The following is a 20,215-nucleotide window of genomic DNA, read 5'->3' on the forward strand; positions in this document are numbered from 1 at the left end:
GCCCAGCTACACCGAATCCCCTCCCCCACCCCGCCGACCTGTCCCGCCTTCTAACCTCGCGGTGCTCGCCTTCCGCGCCTGCGTCGAACGTCTCCAGTGAGCACGCCGGTAGCCCCGCCCCTCGCGTTGTACCACGCCCTCAAAGGCTCCGCCTCTGCCGCCTGGATCCCACCCCTCTATCTGCAGGACCCCGGACCGTAATGATCCTACAACAGCCCCTGGAGCGAGGCCCTCCAAATCGTGATCCACGGGCCACCACTGGGGTGACTCGCGGCCTGGACGCTAGGTGCGTAAGCGGCCCCTGCGTGGGCCGGACTAACGGAGGGCAAGAGCTTTGGCTGGGGGCCCAGGGCCGGTCAGTAGGGTGATCCTGGGAAGAGAGGCAAGGTGGTACAGGAAACCGTGGTGTTTGAGCTTGTGTTGGAACTGGGAAGCCACGGTCAGGATTTCCGAGGTAGCCTGGTGGATGATGGCCTGAGAGAGTAAAGTGGCTTAGGCCACACAGACAAGACTGATTCTGGAATCCTGGCTTATTCTGCAAGCTCAGGTAAAGAGAGAGGGTGGGCTACACCTGGCTCTATTTCCCAGCTCCCCTCTCCTAGGAGCTGTGCCCATGAGCACGGAAACCCCTGGAGGAGCATTAAGTTTGGGGGCAGATGGGTCTCCTTAGATGTCACCTTTGGTCCTCATCAGTTTGCCTCCACCCTCTGTTCCTCTCTGGTCTTTCCCCCAGGGAACCCTTGCACAAGCAGTTTCTGTCTGAGGAGAACATGGCCACCCACTTCTCCCGACTCAGCCTACATAATGACCACCCCTACTGCAGTCCCCCTGTGACTTTTCCCCAAGCCCTGCCACCACTCAGGTAGGCACCTCCCCTCGCAGGGCCTTCTAGAGAATCACATTCGGTCCTCAGAGCCCCTCCTCATGATCTGCCTCATCATGCTATTTTTAGCTTCTAGCCAACTTCTGTGCTGTTTTCCATCTTTGGCTCCAGGGGATCTGGACCTGGTAGGAGGTGGCTCTGCCAGGCCAGCCTCTGCCCCATACTTTCACTGTCTCTCTTCTTCTTTCAGGAGCCCTTGCCCAGAGCTGCTTCTCTGGCGCTATCCCGGGAGCCTGATCCCTGAGGCCCTCAGACTGCTGAGGCTGGGGGATACTCCCAGTCCCTACTACCCTGCATCCCCAGCTGGGGATATCATGGAGCTCTAAGTGCTGATGGCCAGTGTCCCTCCTCACCTTGTTCCTGACAACAAAGACCAGCAACCCCCAGAAAAGGATGAGGTCCTTCCCCTGTAACAGGACAGATGATAATCAAGCTCAGTGATACCCTGAATGGGAGGGGCAGCAGCTTGGAAAGGGGAAAGTATCACCCCATTAGTGAATAAAGATTTCTGAGCAATTGAAGGTTTCTCAACAGCATTTGGAGAGGGTGGAGTGCTGGATGCTGGGGCTTTCTCCTCAAAATCTTCCCTGGAAAACGGTGAGGGCAAGCCAGGTCCTGGCAAGCTGGGCTCCAGGCATTGAGAATGTGTGAGTCAGAGCCTCACCCCCCGCCCCCGCAGTGGCCGACTGACTCCCTCCCTCCCTCCATAGGGATCAGGCCTTACTCCAAACCATTTCAAGTTAAAGATTCTTTTATTAATAAATTCTCCCACCCCTTCAAACTTTATCCCCCAAATAAATATCCCCCCCCTTTAGAGGATGGGTGTGTGTGTATTAGGGCCAGCCCTCCCAGAGGGCCAGCCCCCTTAGTGTTAAGCACAGGTCCCTAAATCTGACCCACTCCCAGGGCTGAAACTTAGTGTAATTGAATTTCAGCCCATCTGAGTGGGTGGGACCTAGTGTGTCTGCCCCTCAAGTCAGCCAGGTCTCCAGGACTTGGGGAGAGCAGGAGACCCCCTTGTGCAAATGCTGCGGTTCCTTAGTGTGTGTTGCTTTGTGACCCAGCTTGAGGCTCCCTGCCCTGGAACCAGAGACAGGGCAATCTAGACACCCTGGAAGGCTCCCCTGAACCCTAAGCCCAGTCCTGGGAGGTGAATCACCACCTCACCCCACCCCCTTGTGGTTGGAAGAGTCTGGCTGGGGTTGTCTGGAAGGCCAGGCTGGCTCCAGAATGAATGAATGGACGATGAGTGGGCACCGGCGCGGGTGCTCCTCACTGGATCAGTGCCACACCTGGGCAGCCCTCTCCACCAGTCTCCTCTATGGGGGCTGGAAAATAAGAAGTGGGGTTGTCATGATTAGGGGACATTTAGGGAAGTGTTGGGGAAGGTGGGAAGAGTGAGGGAGGAGAGGCTACTTACTAGTAAACTTTTCTCTCCGTCGGCACCGTCTCCAGACCAGGAAACCAGAAAGCAGCGCCAAAACCAAGGCCAGACTAAGAGCACCTCCCAGAATGGGCCAGAGCAGTCTGAAGGGGGCAGGAGGTGCTGCTGCGCCTAGTGGCCAGGGCTCAAATCAGATTTCGCCCTTGGGAAGCCAGTCCTCCCTCAAGGGGGTCTCAAGCTTTGCCCCACTGCGTTCCCCAATCTGATAGAAGCCCTTTCCCCAGTCAGTTTTTTCCCTGATTTCCGAGATCTTAAATTCAAGTCCCGCCTCTCCGCCCCAGCAAACCTCTACCCACTTCTAGGATCCACTGACCACCGGCCCCGCCCCCACTCACATCCCAAGCAGAAGTCGCTGTGCGGTCGCGCTGGACAAGAAGCGCAGTCCATGCACTTGTCGAGATCCGCGCTCCAGGAGCTGCCGCTAGAGCATGGGGCGGTGCCTGGGGAGGGGGCTGCAAGTTAGAAGCTGACGGCAGGGCGCGGCTATTCTGGGGGCTGAGGTCAGGGTCAGTCGGCTCAAATAACGTGAGTCACCATCGCCCCCCCACCCCCGCATTCCTCACAGGTGACCGCACCGCCTGACCGAGACACGGCAGTGCGGGGAGGGGGGGTCGGGTAGCGCGCGACTTGGGGGGTTGGTGCCCCCCCCCACGCCGTCAGCGTGTGACTCACTCCTGGGCACTGGGCCCGACCCCAGTCCCTCCTCCCGCATAACTGGGCATTGAAGTCACCGAATGGAAGGGGCACCCCCACATGGTATAGAGGGCAAAGACCCCAGTGCCCCTTCGCGATTCTTAGATATCGGGACTGCTCAGACCCCATTACAGATCAGGGTGAGGGCATGCCCCCCTCCCAAAACAAAACTTCTTCCCTCAAAGTTTACTTTCCCTCTCTACTCTGGCTCGAACTTTTGAGACAGAAGACCCCACACCTGACTGGACAGGTAGCGAAACCGAGGCTCGGATTGTGGATAAAGCTTGGAGTGGATTGAGACCTTACCCACTTGGAACACGCTTCCTAAAGACCACGGATCGTAGATCCGCACGTCTACCCGGTTCCACTCAGATCTCCAGGCACCCAAATTCCGCTCCTGGCCACCCAAAAGTCCGAGCTTCACCGTCCTCTGAGTCAAGCATACCTGGTGCTTGTTCCCCGGCCGCGGCGCGCATCAGCACCAACCCGAGTCCCAACACGAGGATCTGCGGCAGAGGCTGCGGCCAAGCCGGAGCCATGATTGCCGGTCCCGCGGCCACAGCAGTGTGTTCCCACCACCCGCGGGCCAAGTCTCAGGGCCGGGGCCCCGCCCCCGCCCCCGCCTTCCGGGGCGGAGCCCTTGCCTCTGCCCGCCCTTTGCTTTGCGGTGCCCAAAGCAGGCCTCTGACGAGCCATTCATTCAGCACAGTCTCTCCAAATGTCTAGAACGCCCGGAGGACGTCTACCCTGCCCCACCCTCTGCGAGCGGTAGTCCCAAGGGCGTGGAGCGGAGAAAATCAGCTACAAGCCATAATTGCAAAAAAAAAAAAAAAGTCCAAATAAATAATCTATTTACTATTTTACATTTCTGGGGTGGAAACCAGAGGATGGAATACACCAGGCAAGCACTGAGTTATTATATACCCACACAGCCTTTATGTTCGCTTGCTTTGTTTGGTTTTGACTTTTTGAGACAGGATCTCATACTGTATCCCAAGCTGGCCTCAAACTCGAAACAATTCTCCTGTCTTAGCCTCCTAAGTGCTAGGATTTCAGGCAAGCGCCACCATACCCAGATTTTCTTTCGTTTGCTTGTTTTGTTAGAAAGAATCTTGCTTTTTGTTTTGTTTTTGTTTTTGTTTTTCGAGACAGGGTTTCCCTGTGGCTTTGGAGGCTGTCCTGGAACTAGCTCTTGTAGACCAGGCTGGCCTCGAACTCACAGAGATCCGCCTGCCTCTGCCTCCCGAGTACTGGGATTAAAGGCGTGCGCCACCAACTCCTGGTAAGGTACATTATTTTTTTTTTTTTTTTTTTTTTTTTTTGTTTTTCGAGACAGGGTTTCTCTGTGGCTTTGGAGGCTGTCCTGGAACTAGCTCTTGTAGACCAGGCTGGTCTCGAACTCACAGAGATCCACCTGCCTCTGCCTCCCGAGTGCTGGGATTAAAGGCGTGCGCCACCAACGCCCGGCTAAGGTACATTATTTTTTAAAAGATTTAATTTTTGTGTACGTGTGTGTGTCACGTGTGCATGAGTGTCCCTGGAGTCCAGAAGGGGGCAACGGATCTCCTAGAGATAGAATTACAGGTGGTTATAAACTGGCGCAAATAAACTTGGTCACCTGGAAGAGCAGAAAGGCTCATAACCGGTGAGCCGTCTTTCCGGACACACTCGCTGCTTTCTTGTGGGTATCGGGGGATAACAAAAACAACGAGCAGGCAGCGGGGTAAGGATGCCTACTGCCAAGCCTGGCAATCTGAGTTCGTTCGATTCCCCGGGGCTACAGAGTGTTAGACGAGAGAGCCTACTTTTGCTAGCAGTTTTCTGACCACAGGTGTGCAGTTTGACAGCTCCCCCCAAAAAAAGTAATGTGCCCTTTAATTTGTACCTGAGGGCTTACATAGGTCCTACATAGGACTTACATGCAGAGTTGTCTCCATTCGCAAAGTAAGAAACTGGGGCTATGGAAAGTTGAATGAATTCTCAAGTCTCAGCTCAGGTCTCTGAACTCAGCAGGCAGCAGGTGTTGCCGCTGGAGTCGCCAGCAACTAAGGGGCTGAGAAACGCACTCTGGCTGCTGTCCGGGCGGGGGTCTCTGCCCCTCCCAGAGGGAGGTGGTCCAGTGACGTCACTGCGACTTTAAGACCCTTTGCCTCCGCCCTCGTCCCTACTTTCGACTTGGGAATCTTTGCAGTCACTTTTGCAGGTAAGCCTGGGGCAAGTGTGAATTGCGGGCGTGGGGATGTGGCAGGGTGCATGCGGGCCTGTGCAGAGACTGGTGCTTCGATCCTAGTGGCAGCCACCTGGGTCCGCAGGTCCCCAGGCAAGAAGTAGTTGCACCCAGCTTCGGGCGCCGCCGCCATTAAGCCCCTCCTGGTCGCTCACTCCTAGGCCTAATAATCAACCAGCCCCGGGTGGCCGAGCCAGACAGCACGCCCTCGGACAAAGCTGAGTGAGCACTCGGTAAGTGGAGAGGGACAGAGATGAGAAGGAGCGAATGTCTCTCCAGATCTTGTCTCCTGTGTGAGACTGCAACTGGGAGGAGTCGGAAGGGTCTGTGGCATTCTTTAGGTGCAAGGTGCACCCTTAGAATCGAGGGTAATGGGGAGCCACAGCATGGCGCTGAGCAGAACTGACTCGCTTAGTGCCAGCTATGTGAACCGCGACGTGACCGACACAGGTGCAGTCTGTCACAGAAGGCACTGGGGTCTTTAGCTCCTTAGGAAGCTGTGTCAAGAGAGGAAAGGTAGCTCGGCCTTTGGTCTAAAATTCGAAAGAATGCTGGCATCCTTGAGGGCATGCACCTTGACCTTTAGAGGCAGAGGCTGGACGAGAATCGGCTAGTAACCTAGAAAATCTGCTTTGGGGCGATTTTCCTCATCTCTCTTGCCCTCCAGGGTGGGCTGGGCCTGGTAGGGCCTCCAGCTACTTCCAAGGATTGGAAAGAGATACTTGGAGTGTGGGGGAGGGCTAGGCCTGGGATTTCAAGGAATTATATCCACCTGAAATGGAACCTGGAACGGAGCTGGGGGGTTCCATTTGAGCTTTGGGTGGTGGGAGGAGGCTTGAGATCTCACCTGAGTGCTGAACTGATACTGTTGGACCTGAAACTTGTGGCTAGAGCCCAACCATTCCAAAATCACACCCCTGACATTTTCCCTCTTTGTGCCACTTTGCTCACCTGAGAAAATGTACCTGAGGATGTAGCTCAGTTTGTAGAGTGCTTGCCTGGCATGCACGAAGCCCCGAGTTTGCAATCACCAGTGCTGCATTATCTGGGTAAGGTGTTGCAGATGCTGCCTGTTAGCCCAGCACTCAGGGAGGTGGAAGCAGGAAGGTCAGAAGTTCAAGGTCAGCCCCAGCTACATCGGGAGTTAAAAGTAGTTCAAGCCTGGGCTACATAAGACCCTGTCTCAAATAAAATAAATGTAAAAGAAAGCATCTGTCGGGGGCTGGAGAGATGGCTCAGAGGTTAAGAAGCACTGACTGTTCTTCCAGAGGTCCTGAGTTCAATTCCCAGCAACCACATGGTGGCTCACAACCATCCATTATGAGATCTGGTGCCCTCTTCTGGTGTGCAGATATACATGGAAACAGAATGTTATATATATAATAAATAAATAAAATCTTAAAAAAAAAAGAAAGAAAGAAAGCATCTGTCACTGGACTAGTCTATGCTTCAGCTTTGTCCTATTTCCTGTTACCTGAACGAAAAAAAAAACAGGATTTTGTGCTTTACCTCTCACAGACTAGAGAAGAATTAAATGCTTATTTTGCTTTTGATTGGCCTACAGAGTGTATCTAACCCATACTGCAGAACACAGTAGCCAGCTGTCTCAAGGTGCTTTGTGTTCCTATCACGGCTGGCAAGTTACATCGGGGCCTGCCACATTTTAACACTCTACTATTTCATTCTTCCCACACTACACAGCCCCCTTGACTTCATCATGGCTTCTGCCGGTCTGCAAATCTTGGGGATCGTCCTGACCCTGCTTGGCTGGGTCAATGCCCTGGTGTCCTGCGCTCTGCCCATGTGGAAGGTGACAGCTTTCATCGGCAACAGCATTGTTGTGGCCCAGATGGTATGGGAGGGGCTGTGGATGTCCTGTGTGGTCCAGAGCACTGGCCAGATGCAGTGCAAGGTGTATGACTCGCTACTAGCACTGCCCCAGGACCTACAAGCCGCAAGAGCCCTCTGTGTCATCACTCTCCTTATTGTCCTGCTTGGCTTGCTGGTCTACCTCGCAGGAGCCAAATGCACTACCTGTGTGGAAGACAAGAATTCCAAGTCTCGACTGGTGCTCATCTCTGGGATCATCTTTGTCGTCTCTGGCATCCTGACCCTCATTCCTGTCTGCTGGACAGCCCACTCCATCATCCAGGACTTCTATAACCCCTTGGTAGCTGATGCTCAAAAGCGGGAGCTGGGAGCCTCCCTCTATCTAGGCTGGGCAGCCTCAGGCCTTTTGCTGCTGGGTGGAGGGCTGCTGTGCTGTGCTTGCTCCTCTGGAGGGCCCCGGGGACCTGCCCATTACATGGCCCGCTATTCTACATCTGCCCCACATTCAGCCTCTCGTGGACCCTCTGAATACCCCACCAAGAATTATGTGTGATGCTCACTAGCGAATGAGGCTCTACTGGCCAGGGAACCTTAGGACCCTGAGCTGAGCCATCAAGAAATGATGCCTAGTAGTTTGGGGTTGTTTAGTTCCTTGGTTTTGTTTTGCAGTACTGGGTATTGAACCTGGGGACCTACACGTTTGGTAGGCAAGCACTCTCTACCCATGAGCTATATGATACCCTGCCCCTAGGGTTGGTTGCATCTCATTATGGAGCCCTGACTGATTTCCAGCTCTAGTTTTCCCTGTCTCAACCTAAGTCCAGATTCCACGTAACTCTGCTGTTGCCAATTCTCACTCTTAGATTATGCATCAGGATGGGTGACACTTTTGGTTTGTTTCTATTCACTCTGGGCATCTTCTGTGGAAACTGTTTTGAGACTGCTTGTGAATCTGACCTTTGTGATCCCCAAGATGGCCTGTCCCAAGAGTTCCTAGTCCTGGAAGGACAAGTGATAAGTTACCAAAGAATTTTCTACTCCAGATCTTCCAACACCTTTGGCCCCTGCATCCTAATACCAAAGTTACCATGTACTTCCCCCAAATCAGGTCCCAGCTGTGCTGTAGACCCTCCACCCCCATTTCTCTATAACCTTGCACATTTCCCTGCCCGCACAATGTTTTACTAAATAAAACATTTTTATAATGTGCCTTTGATGTCTCTCTTGGTGTTTGGTACAAGCCTAACTAGAGGCAGTTGGCAGTTCCATAATCAATTCTAAACCTTTCTGGCTCAGACCCTGTGGTCTAAGCAAGCATGCTTGCTGACTGGAACCTGGGGCACTCCCACCCCCATTCCTTTTCACAAATCAGAGGAAGCTCAGTTACCATGTGCTTTTATTCCCAGCTCAGTCAGGTTGGGGAGTGGGTAGGGCACTGAGCAGCTTGGATTCAGGTTGTGGTTGGATTGAATTTGACCATCTGTAGGCTGTTAGGTCACAGTGCACACCTTGTTTTGAAGGTAAGGAGGCTGAAGCCCAGGTTCCTGGGGTAAAGTAGAGCTCCACAGAGAGGAGAGTAAGTCAGTTCAGGAATACCAGCAACACCCTGGGAGGCAGGGATGAGCCAGGGTACTCAATAGCTTTGGCGCTTTCTCAAGTTTGCAACCACTGCAAAGAGCTGGCTCAGGACAAACCAGCTGAGATTCCCCTACAGCCAGGTCCCGACCAAACAAAGTGAGCTTCCCTGGCACATGAGGGCGATGAAGAGATGCAAGGTGCAGCCCAATGCCTGGGCATAAAGCTGCAGGTTCGAGCTTCTGGAGGAAGCCTCGGCCTCACACGTAGTCCCTCTTATCCAGTCCTGAAGCACCTGAACGGGAAGGGATGGAGTAGCCCAGCCTGGGTCCACGGGGCCGCTCGAAATGGGATGGGGGACACGTACAGCATAGCAGCCCTCCACCCAGCATGAGTAGTGCAGCCGCTGCCCAGCCCAGGTAGAGGGAGGCTCCCAGCTCTCTCTTGAGGGCTTCAGCCACCAGAGGGTTATAGAAATCCTGGATGATGGCATGGGCTGTCCAGCAGACAGGAATGAGCACTAGGATGCCTGAGAGGAGGAGGAGGACCCCTGCAGTGAGCACAATTCGGGCCTTGGCACCTTCATCCTCCACACATGTGGTGCACTGGGCACCCGTGATAGCCACCAGCAGCCCCAGCAAAGCCAGCAGAAGGGCAACAACACAGAGGGCTCTGGCAGCCTGCAGATCCTGGGGCAGTGCCAGCAGTGAGTCGTACACCTTGCACTGCATCTGGCCAGTGCTCTGGACCACACAGGACATCCACAGCCCCTCCCATACCACCTGGGCCACAACGATGCTGTTGCCGATGAAGGCAGTCACCTTCCACAGTGGCAGGGCACAGGATACCAGGGTCCCTAGCCAGCCTAGCACTGCCAGGGTCATGCCAAGGAGTTCAAGGCCAGTTGAAGCCATCTGCTCCTCAGGTCTTCTCAGCTTTTAGCCTGAATCACGCACTCAAGGGGTTGGGAGCACGGAGTTCGGGGTGGGTCTCGCCTCTGCCTCCCGAGTGCTGGGATTAAAGGCGTGCCCCACCAACGCCCGGCGGGTGGGTCTCGATGCTTTGGAGATGGATCTGTTGCTCTCAGGCCAGGACAGACCGCAAATCTATAGGCCTCACACAGCTGATACTCACTGAATACAAAGAAGTCCTTAGATCCTGCTCAACGGGATTGCTTGTATCCTCTGGGAAGCCTATGGCCCATCACAGACCCTCCAAACCTGCCATGGACTTGGAACAGCCGTGTTCTTCTCTGACTGCTCACGTCCTTTCTTGGTTGAAGTCCTCCCAGCTGGTATGCAGCTTGTCTCAAAACAGAACTGTGAGGTGCCACCTGGGGCGTCTGAGGGCGCTGGCTGCAGGCGGGGTTTTAAGGCCTAGGACAGGGGAGGAGCCCAGCAAGGGACCTGGAGGCTGCCATTGGGTAGCAGAACCAGAGCAATGGTGAAAAGGGGATAGGATGGGGGCCCTCAGGGTTAGGGTAGGGTGCCAAGACTAAGTGGAAACCCAGGGACAAAGGAATTCTGGGAAGACAGGACAAACAGAAAAGGGACGAGAGGAGTCAGTTTATTGGCTTGAAACAGAGAAATGGGCTATTGCGCTCTCAGCCTGAGCCTGCTCCCTCTCTGCCACCTGTCTAATTCACTCTTGTGATGGTGGGGAAAGTATGCCCCCATTATCCATCATCATACATAACCCCATCCCCATCCCCCACCCTCTCAGGACTCTTCGGAATCTGATCTGTCTCCAGTCTCAGCTCAATAGCCCTGGCAGTTCCTAGGGGAGAGGCTCCGCCTACAGTTTCCCAGACAACAGGTGCCTGGCGCCCAGCTCAGGTGGCATTACCAAGGCAACGGCCTAGAAAACAGCTCCCCCCCACCAACACACACATAGGCACACACTTCCACCTCAGCTCAGGTGTTCCCACCCCACCCCCACAGCCGAAACTACGGGCCTGAGCTGAGCTGTTGAAGGTCCCTAGCGGTCTGGTGATAAAGAGCCTGTTGTTGAGATGGACAGAAAGAGGACTGGGGTAAGAAGAGACAAGGGGGACCCTGAGATAGGGTGCTCTTTTTGATAGTCACATGCATTGCCAGACAGGCCCAGACACCACAGAGGTGGGCAAAGGCGGTAAGGGCCAGAGGATTAAAATGACTCTGAGCCCCGACTTCCATTCCCTTAGAGACTCCATTCACTAGGTGCTGCCTGATTTCAGCTCAAAATCTGATCCTACCAGGGTGATCAGGGAGGTGTCCTAACCTCTTCCAACCAGAGAGACTCAGTTGAGAAAACTTAAAGAGCCTGCATTCCACAAGGGATACAGTCCTGACAATATGTGCATATTTCAGGGCAGTCATGGAAGTTATGAACAATCCCCTCCTGGAGGCTAAGAACTCCAGAGGCATTTATTTATTTATTTATTTATTTAACGTATTTATTTTTCGACAGGGTTCCTTTATATAGCCCTGGCTGGCATGGAACTCACAGAGATCTGCCTACCTGTGCCTCCTGAGTCCTAAGATTAAACGTGTGTGCCACCATGCTCAGCTTCTGAAGACTATTAAAAAAAAAAAAAAAAAAAAAAGACTCCGTCAGAGGCCAGGCCAGCATCCCGAACCCTAGGTGTTTTGCCTGTACAACACATGTTCCTAATGCCTGCAGGGACCAGAAGAGAGCATTAGATTCCCTGCAACTAGCATTACAGGTGGTTGAGAGCTACCATGTGGTTACTGAGAATCAAACTTGGGACTTCTAGAAGAACAGATAGTGCTCTTGACCACCAAACAATCTCTCCAGCCCCAGTGGTGGTACACGCCCTTAATCACAGCACCCCAGAGGCATAGGCAGGTGGATCTCTGTGAGTTCAAGGCCAGCCTGGTCTACAGAGTGAGTTTCAGGACAGCCAGGGCTACAGAGAGAAACCCTGTCTCGAAAAAACAAAAACAAACAAACAAACCAAAGAGTAACATGCAGGAATCAAGTCAGTTCTCTTTCTGGGGGCATAAAAATGGAACTCTGGTACTGATGTTTGGTAGCAAGAACCTTTTACCAGCTGAGCCATCTCAATGCTCCGTATCTATGAAGGTGGTATTAGAACCCAGGGGTGTGGTGTATTCATAATTTCTAGGTGTAGATTTTAGCACTGTTGTAATTTTTAAAACACCGTGAAGAGAAGTCATGCCATACAACAGGATCACATAATTGGTTTATTGGAAGAGAGAGAAGGGGAGACAGAGAAGGGATAAAAAGGGGAGGCAGAGACCGATCTTTGGGGACAAGAGTGGTGGAAGAGAAAGAGAGAGGGAAGGAGAAAGAGAAAAAGATAGGAGGTGGGCAGGGCCCCTTTAAAAGGGAAGATAGTGAATGTGCACAGGCTCTTAGTGGCTGCAACTGAGTGTATCCTGTCAAAACCCCAAGGGCAGGCCAGTACAGATGCCTGAATACTTCTTTTGGAAGAGAAGTTTGCTCTCCCACCAAATAACTAGATGGAAGCCAGTGCTAGTCACCTGGTATGAAAGTGGAACACTACCACTCCCTGATGAGAAGGCTTCTCAGACCCCAGAGTATTAGATGTCTCTTTTCTGCCCTGTGTGGTGGTGCCTGCCTTTAATCCCAGCACTCCTGAGGCAGAGGCAGGTGAATCTCTGAGTTCAAGGCCAGCCTAGTCTACAGAGCAAGTTCCAGGACAGCCAGGGCTAAACAGAGAAACCCTGTCTCAAAAAACCAAAAAAAAAAATTTTTTTTTTCCTTAACTTTGGGGAAGGAGTATTGTGGTTCGTACATGAGTGCAGGTACCTGCAGAAGCCAGAGGCATCAGATCCCTGGGACTGGAATTACAGATGGTTGTGAGCCAATCAACATTCATGCTGGGAACAAAACTCTGGTTCTCTGGAAGAGCAGTATGCACTCAGAACTCTTTCCAGCCTTCAAGCTGATAGTCTTACTAAATTTTACTTATTTGTGTGTACTGTGTGTCACTGCACAGTAAGGAGGTCAGATAACAACTTTGCAGCAATTGGTGCTACTCTCCTTCCTCTACACAGGGCCCAGAAATTAAACTCAGATTATCAAGCTTGTTGGGAAGTACATTTTTACACACTGACTCATTCTGATGGCCAATGGAGATGGCTTTTCTGCAGTTTCCAAGTTAGAACTAGGAACTTCTTCAGATCAGTGGTCAGTTTCCAGTACTTTGCTGATGGGGTGAGATCTGTCCAGCTCATCTGCCTCCTGGGGCATGGATTTCACAGCATGTTAGGAGGGAGTGGCTGCAAAGGAGGGCCAATAGAGCTCAGCCTGCCTAGAGGCCCCTTCTGAAGCCTTCCGGGGGCCTCTAGGAATCTGGTCACGCAGGTTAGGTTAGGTGTCTAAGACTGGGGCAAGCCTGGGTCTAGGGGCCATCAACTCCATCCTCTGCAGCCTCAAGCCTGGATTGCCTTCCCCAGGAGCAGATAAAGTCCTCTGCCTTAGGGTGTTGAAGGCCAACTCACCCTGGTTGGCCCTGAATATTTTGAGTTTGGAGGACTGAGTTCTGCATCCAAGATTGGGAGAGTTGGTTAACCTATGGAAAGCTTTTCCAGGTAGCCCACCATTGCTGCAGATAGACCTATACCATCCCCACCCCCACCCCTGGCACAGGTGTGTGTGATAGCACACAACCCAGTAGATTTAGCATTGTCACCTGGGCGGTGGCAGCGCAAGCCTGAGGCAGACAGATATCTGTGAGTTCAAGGACAGCCTGGTCAACAAACTGAATTCCTGGACAGCCAGTGTTATTACAGAGAAACTCTTGTCTGGAAAACAAACAAAAACAAAACAACAAAAAAGAAAAGAAACAAAAAACAGTAAGTATTCTCAGGGGGCAGAGGCCAAAAGATCCCCAATTCTTCTGTGGCCCCAAAGTGTGGGAGCTCCCTATCCTCTACCTGGGATCATAGCAGGAAGCACCCACACTGCCACGGACTCAACAACCACAGGGAGTGATTTGCAACATGGACTATCACCAGTGACCAATTGTGGTTTAACTGGTCCTCAAGTGGCTCAGGTAGCAAGTCTCCTGCTGTTCCTTTTTAATATAAGCTCCACTCAGATCTGGGGGAGACTAAATGTGAGGAGGAACCCCCACATCATTCCAGAAGCCTGAAGGACTGGGCACTGCTCTTTGGGGTACTCTAGGCCAGGCTGCAAAGATCTGCTTACAAGGAAGCCCTTGACTTTCCTGGAGGCTACCTGGGTGGCCCTGGATTTCCATTAGGTTATCTTCTTGGGAAAAAAAGGGTTAAAGTCTGGACCTATGGACTGGAATGTAGTGTCATTGATATGGAGAGGTAGGGCCCCCCTTGAGCAGTTACCATCTCAGCGAGATTTTAACAAGTTCTCCAGAATCCCTACCCCCCACCTCCGCAGACTAGGAAGGATATGAGGAATTTTCCCCAATGCTCTAACTGCTAGAGGAAACAGAGGTGTGCCCCAGCGCTCCACCAACTAAAGTAACTAAACAACATTCTTTGTCCAGGCTGAGTGCATCAGGAGCCAGTAGGCTCTGGAGGGCAGTACAAACCAGGATTGAATTTACATGAATGTGGCCTAAATGGGTCAATTTGCTCTCTTCAAAGGGGACCTTAGGCTACTATCTTATTAAGTCTAAAGGAGCCTATAAACCTGGCTTTATAGGCAGAGGAGCCAGCCCCTTAGCTCTGAGCCTTCAATGACTGCTGGTAAAGACTGAAGACCCTTCCACCCCCATCTCAGCAGCTCACTAATCAATTACTACAGATAAGAAACACAACCAGAGCACTAAAAATCTAGTCTGTGCATACACACAGGCCACAGAAGAGGCCTGAAGCAAAGACCTGCTGAGAGAGTCTGCCGCTCTCTCAGCAGGTCAGGCCAGCAGGCCTCTGAGAACCCATCTATCAGCAGGAGGTGGCGGACTGTGAGGCAGCTCCTTTCCTCTGCTGAGCCTCCCTTATACCCCTGGGGAGGTGCCTAAGACCTGTCCATTCTCTGGACAGAACCTCTGTCTCATATGCATGCATACATATGTGTGTATGTACTTGACTTTGTGGGGAAGCCACAGGCTCAGTGTTTGGATCCCTAGTGTGGAAAGCCTTCAAGAGCAGCAGCCCAGGCTCTCATCCCCCATGAGGTCTCAGACAAAAGTATTCTGTCAAGAGCATAAAGGTAGTTTCACTTGTACACCTGGATAGGCCACAACCATGGACTGGGTAACAATTAACTTTATTATCAGTTTTGATCAGCTTTCAACCCGAAGCAGTAGGTGGCTCTCAAACTTGGCTCGCCCGTCTCGCAGAAGAGTTATACCCCTGCCCCCCAACCCACCCCTACCCCCATCTCCAAGTCAGGGTTTCTCTGTGTAACCACTCTGGCTGTCTGGGATCTCCCTTTGTGGACCAGGTGGAACTCACAGAGATCCAACCACTTCTGCTTCCCGAGTGCTTGAATTAAGGTGTGTGCCACCACTGGCAGGCCCCAAGAGTTATCTTTAAAAGATACATTCACTGTCCCTCCTGATATTTTTGCTTCTGAGCAGAGAGAAGAGAGCTGGGGAACATGAAAATGGAAGGCGGCAAGCTCAGGAACACAAGGAAGCAGAGAGATAGTCACTATGGAAAGCAGGCAGACTATCTTCCTGTACCAATGTTAGTGTCAGCAGCTGACCATGGGCTCTCAGACTACTCAAGGCCCCCAAGTTAGTGAAGGACAGGGCTTAGGTAAATTTTGGGAAGATGGATAGGAAGGTGGGCCATGGCCTAAGCCAGGCTTGGTAGCACAATCCTGCTATGCAGCTACTTGGGCAGCAGAAGCAGTCAGACTCCAAGTTCAAAGGTAGACTGGACTACGGAGATGGCTTAGCTTGTATGAACTGGATGGTAATGAAACTTGGGAGTGTGACCTCATGTGATAAAAGTGTCTTTTGTTTGCTTTTTGAAAGGTCTCACTATATAATTCTGGCTAGCTTGGAACTCACTCTGTAGACCAGACTGGCCTCCAACTCAGAAATCTACTTGCCTCTGCCTCCCAAGTGCTCTGTTAAAGGCACATGCTACCAACATATCTAGCTGATAAAAAGTATCTTTGCAAACATGATTTAATGAATGATCTCAATAGGAAGTCAACTTGGAAAGGCAATGATAGATGTCCTTAGAAGCTGAGGCAAAGAAAGTCCTTTGCTAGCACCCGAGGACCAGCCAGGCCCTGCTGAAGCAAGGCAAAGAGACAGACCTGGTCTCTAGCTGCTTTTGATACTGCCAGTCCTTTGTTAGGCCTCTGGCCACCAGCACTGTTAAGAGAACAAACTCCTATTGTTCCAGGCCACTTAGTTTGCATAGCTTGTTACTAATTGATCCTCTTGCTGATGGACCTGAGCTCTCAGAGGTCCCCTACAGTCAAGGCTGGCTTCCTGATACCACTCCTGAGTGACTGAAGAGGTTTGCCATCCACTTGGTTACCTGAGCCCAGGCTACCTGTGGAACAAAGAGAACTTTTTATTAAGTGTACTGGCTGCACAGAAACCAGTGTGGGTGTGAGAGGCCTGAAAATCGGGAGAAAGGAGTTTCTTCTACTCAGGACTCCACCTGGAGCTAGCTCTCTTCTCCCGGTGTGGATAACTCCACAGCCATTGCTCTTGATCCTCCTGCCCAGTTTCAATCGTCCACCACCACCACTTGGGGTTAGGGAGACTCTTGGATTTATTTCAGTCAGAAGTTTGACTCATAAGGCTTCGGAGTTTCCAAAGGTGAGGAAGACACACACACACACACACACACACACACACCCTGGAAAAGGGACAGGGGCCATTCTGGATACAGGCTGCAGCATCTGAAATGTTTGTTCTCAAAGCCCAACTTGGTAGCTCCGGACTATTAAACCTGCTGACAGAATAATTGTATAGCTGAGTTCAAGGGCAGCCAGCACCAAAACAAACAAAAGAATCAAACTTTTGTTGTCATCCCTTTGACTCGGGTTTTTTCCATGTGTGTGGGTAGATGTGGGTAGATCTGAAGTCCTAAGGCAACGGCTAGTTTTATCAACACTTAGAAGAGTTACATTCTCAAATATCCCACGGAGACACCGCAAGACTGGAGGCTGGGGGAAGGCGCGGTAAAAGTCCCTAATTTTTGTTTAAGTGTTTTGAGACAGGGTCTCACTAAGTAACAAAGGCTGACCTTTAACTCGTGATCTCCCCCCGCCCCTGCTTAACACTAGGGATACCCTAGTGTTGGGGTTACAGACGTGTGTCACCAGTCCCTCATCTTGAACTGAGTCTTACTTCTTCCTTCCCGAGCCTTGGTTGCAGTCCTGGCACTCTTCTTTGGTTCCCCAGCCGAGGTCTGGCCCGGTCTTCCGAACCTGCCGGTGTCCAGGCACGGACTCACCCACTTGTAGCCCAGCGGAGCCAGGTGATCAGCAGGGTGGCGACAGGAAGAAGTAGGGCGGCGGGGGTGGGGGCGGCAGCGGCGGGGGAAAGACCGGGAGCGGCCAGGGCTCACGGGGCAGTGGCGGCGCCAGCAGGGTGAAGGGTGAGGGCCGCGCGGGCAGCGGTGGCAGCGGCTGCGGGGGAGGTTCGGCGAGCAGCGGGGGCGGCCCGAGCGCCCACGGGCCCCGGGATGGCTGCGACAGCTGCCTCGGGAAGCGGCGCAGCGGCAGGTGCGCAGGCGGCGGCGGGCGCGGGCAGGCGCGGCAGGTCCTGCAGGGCGAGCGCGGCTGCGGGAGGGCGCGGCGCGCAGACCTCGGGCGGCAACTCCGGCAGCGCCAGGTGGACCCCGGGGCCCCAGGGCGCCAGCAGCTCCGGGCGCAGCGGGAGTGCGGGCAGCGGCGGCAGCTCGGCCAGAGCGAGAGCCGAGGGTGGCGGCGGTGCTGAGCTCAAGCCCGGAGGCAAGCCGGGCAGCGGAGGGTGCGGCAGGGACGATGCGGGCGGTGGGGTGGGCGGCAGGGACGCGCGGGCCCGGCTCAGCCGAGAGTGCACGCGGCCGCGGTCGCGCCGCGGGTGCGAGCGGGAGCGGGGCCACCGCGCCGCCAGCTTGGCCGCCGCTGCCACCCCGGAGACCAGTGCGCGATGCCCACAGCCTGGGAGCCAGGGCCACGAGCCCGCTGAGGTCGCCCGCCCAGCCAATTAGAGTCGTCTGCCACGCGTTCCAGCCAAACACAAGCTGGTGCGCTTACTGCCTGGACACCCCGACCAATCACCGTGTCCCGCGGAGCCTCCTTTGCCTCCCGCTATCCTTCGAGGTGCATACGTGCCCTGGGCGCCCCCTCCTGGTCCAATGATGCTCTGAGAGGCTGCAATCTCTAGGCCCTCCGTATAGAATGTGTCACAGCAATTGTTGCTATTTATCAATGGTGACTCTGGAGTGATGCATATTTTCATTATATTTTTCTTTTTTGAGACGTAGCTCAAATGGCATCCTATTCGTGATCCCCCTACTTCTGGGATTACAGACCACGACCCATTCATTCTAGTTATAGGACTATCATAATTGCAAAAACCAAGTTTGGGGCCGTGAGATGACCCAGTGGATGAAGCTGGTTGTCTCCAAGCCTGATTGACTGTAGTTCAATTCGGAGTCTCACGTAGTGGAAGGAAAGGAACAATTCCTACTAGCTGTCCTCGGACCGACAAATCCGTGGCAGGAACACACACACACACACACACACACGCACACACGCACGCACGCACGCACGCACACGCACGCACACGCACGCACATACACATGGGCACACAAAATAAATAAGAAAAGTACTCTTACTCAATGTTTTGTGTTGAGTATACAGCTCAGTTGGTAGAATGCTTCTGTAGCATGCATGGACCCCTGAGTCCAGTCTTCAGCCCCACATAAATCAGATGTAATGTCTCTAATATCAGAACTCAGGGGAGATGGAGGCAGGAAGATCAGGAAGATGCTCAAGAACATTCTCAAGCACCTGGCCAAATTCAAGACTAGTCTGAGGTAGATGAGATGGGGGAGGGGTTGCTGGTAATATGCAGTATATATGATAAAATTCCCAATAATTGTGAATGACAAACAGGTGGGACTCTGGAAAACAAACAAACAAACAAACAAACAGTGGCCCAAGCCTGTAATATACTCAGAGCATTTGGGAGGTTGCTGCAGGAGGATCAGGAGATCAAGGCCAGACTCAGCCACCAGGCAAGTTTCAGGCTACCTTGGACTACCTGACAGTCTGCCTCAAAAAGAAATGAAACAACAAAAGAAAGAGAAAGAAGAAAAAGGGGCTGGAGAGATGGCTCGGAGGTTAAGACCTCTGTTCTTCCAGAGGTCCTATGAGTACAATTCCCAGGAACCACATGGTGGCTCACAACCATCTGTAATGAGATCTGGCGCCCTCTTCTGGCCTGCAGGCATACATGAAGGCAGAACACTGTATACATTATAAATAAATAAATATTTGTAAAGAGGAGGAAAATACCTTCAAAATTGGTATTGGAGGACACTTGGTAGATGGTTCAGTGGCTAAGAGCACTTGTTTCTCTTGCAGAGGACCAGGGTTTGATTCCCAGCACCTATAGGCTGTCTCATAATCCCTATAACTTCAGTTCTAGGGAATCAAGTGCCCTCCTCCAACATACATACATGTGGGTGAAACCCTCAACACATATAAAATAAGATTTTAAAAATTAAGAGAAATTTGGATGTCAGGCAGTAGTGTTGCACACCTTTAATCCCAGCACTTGGAGTCAGAAGCAGGGAAATCTCTGTGAGTTCAAGGACAACCTGGTCTACAAAGTGAATTCCAAAACAGCCAGGAATGTTACACAGAGAAACCCTGTCTTGAAAGGAAGAAAGAAGGAAAGAAGGAAAGAAAGAAAGGAAGGGTGATTTGGAGCTGGGTGGTGGAGGAACATGCCTTTAGTCTCAGCACTTGGGAGGCCGAAGGAAGGTAGATCTATGTGAGTTCAAGGCCAGCCTGGTCTACAGAGCAAGTCTAAGACAGCCAGGGCTACACTGAGAAACCTGTCTAGAAAAACAAAACAAAACAAAAGCAAAAAGGAAAAATTGAAATTGGTATATAGAAGAATTAGACTAATTAGTAGCATCAGAAGATTCTAGGGCTAATGACATGGATGGCCTGGGGGTGTGGCTGTGACAGAATACTTTCCTAATGTGTTTGAGGCCCTGGACTCCATCTCCAGCATGGGAATATGGGGTATCATCTGTTTTCCGCACTGAGAGCTTCCACTGGGAGTAGGTGGTGTCGGCTCACTGTAAGGAGAAAAGCCTTGTGAAGTGGAGCACACAGTGTGATGAGAGGAGGGTCTGGGAGATAATTATTTGAGGTCAGGCTCAATTTCTTTTTTTTCCTTTTGGTTTTCCCATATAGGGATTTTCTGTGTAAAAGCCCTGGCTGTCCTGGAACTCTCGCTGTAGATCAGACTGACTTCGAACTCACGGAGATCTGCCTGCCTCTGCCTCCCGAGTGCTGGGATTAAAGGCGTGCGCCACCAGTGCCTGGCTAGGGCTCAGTTTCTTAACTTCTATTCTGGACCCTTCTTTGGAGGCCACTGTGTCCACATTTGCAG

At 52.3% G+C, this 20,215-nt stretch overlaps 4 protein-coding genes across 6 annotated transcripts; 2 read left to right on the top strand and 2 right to left on the bottom strand.

Annotated features, from left to right (window-relative positions):
* The first annotated feature begins 153 nt into the window (after positions 1-153).
* Hcfc1r1 (host cell factor C1 regulator 1) lies at positions 154-1,404 on the top strand. Of its 2 annotated transcripts, none has more exons than XM_027424869.2 (3): positions 154-286; positions 734-862; positions 1,074-1,404. In XM_027424869.2, exons 1-3 carry the CDS (start codon positions 201-203, stop codon positions 1,207-1,209), a joined length of 351 nt encoding a protein of 116 aa, XP_027280670.1. In that variant the 5' UTR covers positions 154-200; the 3' UTR covers positions 1,210-1,404. The 2 variants fall into 2 exon arrangements, with proteins under 2 accessions (XP_027280670.1, XP_027280669.1); XM_027424868.2 differs by lacking the exon at positions 154-286 and adding an exon at positions 407-547.
* Positions 1,405-1,716: 312 nt separating this feature from the next.
* Tnfrsf12a (TNF receptor superfamily member 12A) lies at positions 1,717-3,623 on the bottom strand. Its single transcript, XM_027424867.2, has 4 exons — positions 3,466-3,623; positions 2,663-2,767; positions 2,304-2,438; positions 1,717-2,211 (listed from the first exon to the last, which is right to left on the bottom strand). The coding sequence occupies exons 1-4, from the start codon at positions 3,557-3,559 to the stop codon at positions 2,156-2,158; spliced, it is 390 nt and encodes a 129-aa protein (XP_027280668.1). The 5' UTR covers positions 3,560-3,623; the 3' UTR covers positions 1,717-2,155.
* Positions 3,624-4,419: 796 nt separating this feature from the next.
* On the top strand, positions 4,420-8,286 carry Cldn6 (claudin 6). 2 transcript variants are annotated; one of them, XM_027424870.2, is made up of 3 exons: positions 4,420-5,223; positions 5,409-5,480; positions 6,949-8,286. In XM_027424870.2, the coding sequence occupies exon 3, from the start codon at positions 6,965-6,967 to the stop codon at positions 7,628-7,630; it is 666 nt and encodes a 221-aa protein (XP_027280671.1). In that variant the 5' UTR covers positions 4,420-5,223; positions 5,409-5,480; positions 6,949-6,964; the 3' UTR covers positions 7,631-8,286. The 2 variants fall into 2 exon arrangements, with proteins under 2 accessions (XP_027280671.1, XP_027280672.1); XM_027424871.2 differs by lacking the exon at positions 5,409-5,480.
* A 626-nt stretch (positions 8,287-8,912) lies between these two features.
* Positions 8,913-9,566, bottom strand: Cldn9 (claudin 9). Its single transcript, XM_035448293.1, has one exon. It carries the CDS (start codon positions 9,564-9,566, stop codon positions 8,913-8,915), a length of 654 nt encoding a protein of 217 aa, XP_035304184.1.
* Positions 9,567-20,215: the final 10,649 nt, after the last annotated feature.

Source organism: Cricetulus griseus, chromosome 7, assembly GCF_003668045.3.
Source record: "Cricetulus griseus strain 17A/GY chromosome 7, alternate assembly CriGri-PICRH-1.0, whole genome shotgun sequence".
Lineage (NCBI taxonomy): Eukaryota > Metazoa > Chordata > Mammalia > Rodentia > Cricetidae > Cricetulus > Cricetulus griseus.

What these genes read in the sequence shown, in the direction of transcription:
- Tnfrsf12a (XM_027424867.2), bottom strand. Translation starts at nt 3,559, where the DNA reads ATGGCTCCGGCTTGGCCGCAGCCTCTGCCGCAGATCCTCGTGTTGGGA. An exon ending in GGCCGGGGAACAAGCACCAG is followed by an intron (nt 2,768 to 3,465) that starts GTATGCTTGACT and finishes CCCCCTCCCCAG; the next exon opens with GCACCGCCCCATGCTCTAGC. An exon ending in ACGGAGAGAAAAGTTTACTA is followed by an intron (nt 2,212 to 2,303) that starts GTAAGTAGCCTC and finishes CTTATTTTCCAG; the next exon opens with CCCCCATAGAGGAGACTGGT.
- Cldn6 (XM_027424870.2), top strand. Translation starts at nt 6,965, where the DNA reads ATGGCTTCTGCCGGTCTGCAAATCTTGGGGATCGTCCTGACCCTGCTT.
- Hcfc1r1 (XM_027424869.2), top strand. Translation starts at nt 201, where the DNA reads ATGATCCTACAACAGCCCCTGGAGCGAGGCCCTCCAAATCGTGATCCA. An exon ending in ACTCGCGGCCTGGACGCTAG is followed by an intron (nt 287 to 733) that starts GTGCGTAAGCGG and finishes TCTTTCCCCCAG; the next exon opens with GGAACCCTTGCACAAGCAGT. An exon ending in CAAGCCCTGCCACCACTCAG is followed by an intron (nt 863 to 1,073) that starts GTAGGCACCTCC and finishes TTCTTCTTTCAG; the next exon opens with GAGCCCTTGCCCAGAGCTGC.
- Cldn9 (XM_035448293.1), bottom strand. Translation starts at nt 9,566, where the DNA reads ATGGCTTCAACTGGCCTTGAACTCCTTGGCATGACCCTGGCAGTGCTA.